At 46.9% G+C, this 7,742-nt stretch overlaps 1 protein-coding gene across 2 annotated transcripts; it reads left to right on the top strand.

Annotated features, from left to right (window-relative positions):
• The first annotated feature begins 2,236 nt into the window (after positions 1-2,236).
• LOC140742185 (uncharacterized) lies at positions 2,237-6,218 on the top strand. 2 transcript variants are annotated; one of them, XM_073072966.1, is made up of 2 exons: positions 2,237-2,909; positions 3,478-6,218. In XM_073072966.1, the coding sequence occupies exon 2, from the start codon at positions 3,540-3,542 to the stop codon at positions 5,355-5,357; it is 1,818 nt and encodes a 605-aa protein (XP_072929067.1). In that variant the 5' UTR covers positions 2,237-2,909; positions 3,478-3,539; the 3' UTR covers positions 5,358-6,218. The 2 variants fall into 2 exon arrangements, with proteins under 2 accessions (XP_072929067.1, XP_072929068.1); XM_073072967.1 differs by lacking the exon at positions 2,237-2,909 and adding an exon at positions 2,942-3,427.
• Positions 6,219-7,742: the final 1,524 nt, after the last annotated feature.

Genomic DNA, 7,742 nt, shown 5'->3' with positions numbered 1-7,742 from the left:
ATGGTTCTATGGTTTATTCATTCAACTTCAGTAACATTAACACTGTGCCGTTCTACATTTCTGTCCCAGAAAACAGAACAGTTTAAACAACACACTCAATCCAGAATACTCTCCGCAGTCCTAAACATTACTCGCTGTCTTAAGACGATATAGTTCACTGCTCATCTCACCCCGTCTCACGGGGCCCAAATATACATGCTCAGATTGCTGGAAACAAAAATGTAATTTTACTCCTGTGACCTTGACAGTCGTGTACTGTAAGAGGTCAGCAGAGCATTCTGAACACTGCACTCTTCGGCATTTCTCTGCGGCATTTTTTAAGCAGTCTATTAATAAGCCTTTCACACACTCGATGTCACGAGTGCAGCAGCTCCAGTACAGGTGCTCAGAGGCAGCCCCAGCCACCCAACGACTGGGCTTTGTTTTGTAGCAACACAAGCAGAGAAAGGCCAGTCAGCCCCTTGAGCTCCAGCATACCGCAAATTTCTAACCAATTCCACACGTCTTTACCCAAAACTCCTTAACAGAACCTGTCAATTTCAGATTTAACATTAACTGATCCAGCAATCATTACCATTCGCCTGTAGGGATGTTGAAGTTTCATTACCCTTCGAGCTAGAAGGATTGCTTAACTTTACTCAGGAAGGACCTGACCCAGGGGATATCTGATGGAGGTTTATAAGATTATGAAAGGCATAGATAGAGTAGCTGGATAGCACATTTTCCCCAGGGTTAATACCAGAGGACATGCATTTGAGGTGAGAGGGGGTTAAGTTCAAGGGAGATACAAGGGAGGGGCTTTTTACTACACAGAGTGTGGTGTGTGCCTGGAATGCACTGCTTAGGATGGTGGTGGAGGCAGATCCATTAGGGACTTTTAAGATGCATTTAGACAACCACATGAATGTCAGAGAAATGGAAGGATCTGGACATTGTGTAGGCAAAAGGGATTAACTGAGTTGGCCATTTGATAACTAATTTAATTGGTTCAGCACAACATTGGGGGCTGAAAGATTTGTTCCTGTACTGTATTGTTCTATGTTCTTTCTACAGAGGGAGTGCAATGAATATTTCCTAAACTGGCTTCAGGGATGGCAGGATCAGTCTCTGAAGAGGGATTCAGTGGGCTGGAACTGTAATTCCTGGAATTTAGAGCAATGAGACATCTCAATGTACAACTGCAAAGCTCAACTGCACACAATTACTGATTTAATCTCCAAAATTCTAATTTATTAAATGTATTTAAAAGTATTGAAGTAAATGATTTAATCACAAAGCAAGTAGGGTCAAATCTGTCTGAGTAGATCAGTTCTCTAAAATAAAATTAATATCTAATGTCAGAAAGTCAAAGTTTTTATAAATGTGTGCTGATTAAAAATTCTTAAATAGGAGCTCACAGATCCCAGGAAATCCATGGGGAAGTTTCCATCGGGGGGAGGGGAGGTCATGGACACCTTATAGCCGGCCTCTGTTTATGCCAAGCAATGTCTTACTGCCTTTCAACTGGGTCCAAGCTCCAGCATTTGTTCCTCTCTCATCCTGTTGCCACGGAGATTCAGCCCTGTCGCCCTCATTGGTCACGACTTGCAATTTCAAATTCCTCACGCCATGCATCAGTTCCACCATCAGAAGCATCTACAGCAGGTACTGCCTCAAAACAAATACCATTCACCATACAGACCGTGCTATCTTCTCACAGCAATCACCAGGCGGGGGTACAGAAGCCTGAAGTCCCACACCAGCAGGTTGAAGAACATTTCCCTTCAACCATTCAGGTCTTGAACCAATCTGCACAACCCTAATTACCTCAGCATATCAGCACTACGACAACTTCGCACTACAATGGTGGCGAATGATAATTGTGTGGCCTTTCTTTTAAAAATCATGTACACTTATATTTAAAGTTTTTTTTAATGATGCTGCTGCAAAGTAAGTATTTCATTGTACCTGTGCATGTGACAATGAAGTTGACTTTCACTTATCACTCCGCAGCCTGTGGGTAACACTGATGGCATTGTGTAGTTAAAATTTCCTTTAGTATAAAACACGTAGCTCTCGTCTATTTTCTCTCTGCAAAATAATTTGTTTCACTGACCATTCACTTACTCTCAACTGATTTTGGTTGAGCAACCAGCTCCTGCATCACCCAAGTGCAGGGAGCAGCATGTCCTGTCTGGGTTCCTGCCAAACAAACAAGGACTAACAGTTAGGACACCAGATTGTTGGGGTTAATTTGTGTCGGGGGTTAATTTGTGTCGGGGTTAATTAGTGTTGGGGTTAATTCGAGACTGCCATTACAGGTCAGGAGTGGCTCACGTAACACACATAATGTTAGGAGGCCGGGATGCGAGGGAGGGGGGAGCGAAACTGGGGACCCCGCTACATCGAAACTACTAGTGTCACGCGATTCAGTAAACAAAAGAAACAGGTAACTCGTGAGCATATGGCTGCGGGCCAATAAGATGGACACAAGTGCCCGATATTACCTAATATGTAGCGGGGTTGTGCTGGGGGGAAAAGGGGTATAAATAAGAGCAGATTGTAAGGGGAAAACAGAACGCCTTCTCCAGCGACTCCGTGGATTCGCTGTGCCAGTTACGAATTCTGCAATAAAGCCACGTTTTGTAATATTCCGGTGTAAGTTGTCTCTCTTCCTAAACGAACACAGGGCAGAATTTCAAGCCCAACATTTGGTGACCCCGACGTGGGGAGGGAGAGACAACACAGGCTGGCGGGTCCGACGGCAGACAACTTGCGGCCGCAAGCTCGACTAAGGTCAGGAAGTGCCTGTTATATCAAAGACTTCCACTAGATAGTTAAATCACTGAGTTAGATCTTGTCTGCTGACGGATCCTCACCAACCCCAAATTACCCTGGGAGAGATCATTCCCGGTGCAGAATCGTGACTGGTAAGTACTAACTCTTAATCTGTTTTTAGGAAGATTCTCCGCCCGTGGAAAAAGTCTTCTGAGTGAGGGTACCCGCCGCCCACGATGGGCATAAAAGTCTCAGGAGTGAGGAGAATTAAGTCGCGGGACACCGTAGTACACAGGGATACTGACGGCGCCTACCTTAGACTGGTTGTTAAGAGGAGAAATCTCCCACGCGAAGGTCAGGTTTTGAAAGGCGACCGTCCCACATTTGATCCTCTCTGTGTACTAGGGAGCCATGGAGCACTTCAATTTCGAGTTACCGAAAACTCAGACATTTGTGTGTTGAGTAACAGAGTATATGAGAGTTTTTAGAAATATGGTAAAATTGATAACTGTGCGAGTTCAATAAACTAACAGTGAGCAGCCGCAGGGGTCGGACACCATCAAGGTAGGAGTGGAAGTGTTCCTCCGAGGCCCGGGGAAGCTCACCTGGAACGGAAAACGGTGGCATGGTCCATACCCTGTCACCGAGGTCTCCAACAGGGCATTAAAAGGTAAGAAGGGAGGGGGACAATAACTGGCACCATTTCTCGCACTGCTCCAGGACAAAGAAAGGAAGACCGATTGATCCCGATTCCGACATAGAGGAGGAGGAAGCCGAGGAAGATGACGCCATGGAAAACCCTGATATGGGTAGGAGTAATGCTCCTAGGTAAGGCGCCGATGGCCGAAGCGGGAAGGGGAGGAGATGCGTGCGGAGCGAACATCATCCTTAATGCGGACCCTCATACAGGTAGGACATTCCAGTTCGACCTGTGCGATGTGATCAACTGTTGGGGCGACAAGAAAGCCTGGACTGGGTATAATGTCTACATGTGTCCATTCACCTTGGGATACCCGAACCCATGGGTAAAGGAGTGTAGCGCATGGATAAATGTATGGTGGTGGACAGGCCCAGACCAGTCCTGGCTGGATAATAGGCCAAACAATCGAGGGTCCTCCAAACCCTACTATGAGTTTAAGAGGAAGGTGAGCCTTTACAGGGGCTCTGTTTGGGGAAGAAAGCAGGGAGTGAACCCGTTAATCCTGACACTCAAGGAAGAAATACACAACCCTTTTAGTATGAAGGGATGGTCGTCACAGACCTGCTCCACTCGTCGCGGGTCAGAGGTCAGGGAGCATGGGGCGGGGGGCGTGCTCTATCTGATCATAAGGGCGGACGTGACAGGCCGAGACCCATGGGGAATTATCCGGATCAATCTGGGAACCCACACAGACCCAGGATTGGGTCCCACAGCCAGCCCTGTTCTGGTAAAGAGTTCGGACACGAATAAGATAACTCCCCGGGAGTATATTGCAATTGAGACAGGGTACGTGGAAGCAAACGCCTGGGTTGACCGAGTGGTCCAATACACCACCCAGGCAGCGATAGGGGACTGCTGGGTATGTGCTACGGGGAAACCCACACTCCTCATGAGTCCCAGCCCCTTCGAGGAAGGAAATGACACCTTCCGTTGCGCCCTCGAACTCATGTCACTAACCAACCCCTCTGCCGGGTGTAAGTCCTGGGAAACCTATTTCCCCATGGCCCCGGCCAATGTGACCCCACCAGCCTTTAGGGTGGACCCGATCAGGAACATCACTTGCGTTACTAACCTGTCCCCGTCGGATCAGCCCTACAGAGTGGGCAACCTACCTGACAGTGCGTGTTCTACCTGGATCAGTCTTACTGGCACCGAAAACGCCACCATGCTGACTGTCAGCAGAGCGGACCTCTGGTGGTACTGTGGGAAACGGGTCCTATATAATTGGCTACCTGTAAACTGGGAGGGGACCTGCACCCTGATCACTCTAAATGTACCTCTTTTCATTGCGGCAAAGAATCCAGGGGACTACACCCTCAACCCAATCCCTGATGAAATCGGGAGGTGGTATAGGAACAAGAGGGCGCTCACTGAAAGGGGGGAAAGGAACCCCGATGGGATATGGATCGATGCTATCGGTCAGGCTAGAAACATCCCGGACGAATATAAACTGGCAGACGAGGTAGCTGCAGGCTTTGAGAGCTTTCCACTTTTTTCAGCCATATTCCCAATCACGACCAATAAAAATGTCAACCGGATCAACCTGATACACTATAACGTTCAGAGGCTGGCTAATCTAACCAGGGACATCGCGGAAGCTGTCCACGAGCAGCTATCACAGACGTCCCTAATGACCCTGCAGAACAGAATTGCCATAGATATGATCTTAGCAGAGAAGGGCGGAGTGTGCGCCCTGTTTGGTGACATGTGCTGTATGACCATAGCGAACAATACAGGCCCGGACGGATCACTAACCAAGGGCTTGACTAAATTGCGATCCCTGGCCAATGAGCTAAAGCAACAATCAGGAGTCAATAACCCAGTGCTGAATTGGTTGAAACGTACGTTTGGGGAATGGGGGGTCCTACTGGGACAGTCGGCTCTAGGACTGTCTATTTAAATTGCTATCTTTATCACGTGTGGTTGTTGTTGCATACCCTGTATTAGGACCCTAGTCATCCGGACTATAGATCGAGCCTTGACTGGAAAGAATGGACCTCCACCGGCGTACCAGGCACCCTTGTTCCCGGTGGAAGGGGAGGACACGGCCCTCCCGGAAAGCGGACGCGCTATGGGAGGACACCGACTGACATGGACCATGGCAAGGGGGGGATTGTGAATTTGTTATTGAATAAGTTTTCTGAAATGTTGCATGCTACTTGTAAAAATTGCGGATGTTTAGGGAACCCCTACCCATATTTTGTGACCCTAGGTCGGACAAATCAGGATAAGCAAATAGGGAGGACACGCCAAAGAGTGCCGGGGGACGCTCACCTCTCTGCCTGATCCCGGCAGCCGCGGAAAAGATTGTAAGGGATGTGGGGATGTGGCCTCTGGGAGGCCAAGGGAGGGAGTGTTGGGGTTAATTTGTGTCGGGGGTTAATTTGTGTCGGGGTTAATTAGTGTTGGGGTTAATTCGAGACTGCCATTACAGGTCAGGAGTGGCTCACGTAACACACATAATGTTAGGAGGCCGGGATGCGAGGGAGGGGGGAGCGAAACTGGGGACCCCGCTACATCGAAACTACTAGTGTCACGCGATTCAGTAAACAAAAGAAACAGGTAACTCGTGAGCATATGGCTGCGGGCCAATAAGATGGACACAAGTGCCCGATATTACCTAATATGTAGCGGGGTTGTGCTGGGGGGAAAAGGGGTATAAATAAGAGCAGATTGTAAGGGGAAAACAGAACGCCTTCTCCAGCGACTCCGTGGATTCGCTGTGCCAGTTACGAATTCTGCAATAAAGCCACGTTTTGTAATATTCCGGTGTAAGTTGTCTCTCTTCCTAAACGAACACAGGGCAGAATTTCAAGCCCAACAAGATGCAAGTTGGAATCTTTGTAACACAACACAGAGCTCACAGCAAAAGTCAGCTTTAGGCTGATATTCAACATACTTGCTTTGGTTCTAATGCAGAACACAACCTACCAATGTTTCCCAGCATCGGAAAGCACAAAGATAAAGGAATTCGCCATGAGCAAAATTTGTTCCCAAAGTAGTTTTCATCACAGAGCAAAAAGCTACCTCAGATATCACCAATTAAACGTGATACATTACTGCTACAGAAAGTTTTAAACTGGAACAAAGAATTAATTACGATAATTTGACAAAATAAAACTGACAAAAAGCCAATTCCATCTTTTGGGTCAAATAGAAACCCAAGCTCAACAAAACCAACCACAGGAGGACAGATTCACTCCTGCTGTTGCTTGATGACCTTATTTAATTGTCATGACTTTTCACGTCAACCAATGATCAACCAGGCTTTGCCAACAGAGGCGGAAACATTACGCTCCACTGCATGCATCAGATAACAGACAGCAGTACACCCTCCAACCCACAGTATACCTGATCCAGCACCTTTTTCCTAAACTGGGAGATAAAAATAATTTAACAAGAATTAACTGTGTTCACAACAGGATTAGCAGTCACTGCAGCATTTTGTGATAGCTTGAAATAATTCCATGTCCCTTCTGAACATTAATAAATTCCATGCCATTGATTGACAGGATATGGGCATCACTGGAACAGCCATCTTCTATTGCCCATTCCTATTTGCCCCACATGATGAATCAAGTACTCAAAATAACTGGATACAACAGAATGAAATGGGAAATCTAAAACTTCTGAAATATCTTAGAAATCACTCAGTTGTATCATGTTATTGTGATTTCTAAGGCATTTCAGAAGTCAGTTAACAGCCAAGTTTGGAGTCACATACAACAGACACTTATTTAAGGTAATCCACAAAACAGATTTTAGATCAGTGTCATAGAGCAAAAGAGCATGGATACAGGCCTTTTGTTCCACTCAGTCCTTGCCAACAGTGGTGCCCACCCTTTGTCCCACCCCCCGATGTGCCTAGCCAAGTGCTCCTTAAATGATACTATTGTACCTGCCTCACCCACGTCCTCTGACAACTCATTCCACACCTCTGTGTGGGAAAGGGAGCTCTTTGGGCTCTTTTTAAATCTTTCCCTTCTCACCCTAAGTCTATGCCTCAAAGTTTTGGACTCTCCTACGCTGGTGAAAAGACTCTCACCATCCACCATGTCTATAAATTTATTTATTTAGATTCCACACAGAGGACCCTTGAGCTACACCACCTAGCAATCTCCCAATTCAACCCTAGCCGAATCACGGGGCAACTCACAATAACCAATTAACCTACCAACTGGTACGTCTTTGAACTTTGCACAAAACCGACAGAGTCACGGGGAGAACGTATAAACTCCTTAGAGGCAGCAGCAGGAGTTAAACCTGGTTCCTAGTGGCTGTAAAG

The sequence above is a fragment of the Hemitrygon akajei genome, chromosome 20 (assembly GCF_048418815.1).
Source record: "Hemitrygon akajei chromosome 20, sHemAka1.3, whole genome shotgun sequence".
NCBI classification, from domain to species: domain Eukaryota; kingdom Metazoa; phylum Chordata; class Chondrichthyes; order Myliobatiformes; family Dasyatidae; genus Hemitrygon; species Hemitrygon akajei.
The sequence above is the reverse complement of the archived record's forward strand: the minus strand, read 5'-3'. Positions and strand labels throughout refer to the sequence as shown.

Coding starts and splice junctions, on each gene's coding strand:
- LOC140742185 (XM_073072966.1), top strand. CDS start 3,540: ATGACGCCATGGAAAACCCTGATATGGGTAGGAGTAATGCTCCTAGGT.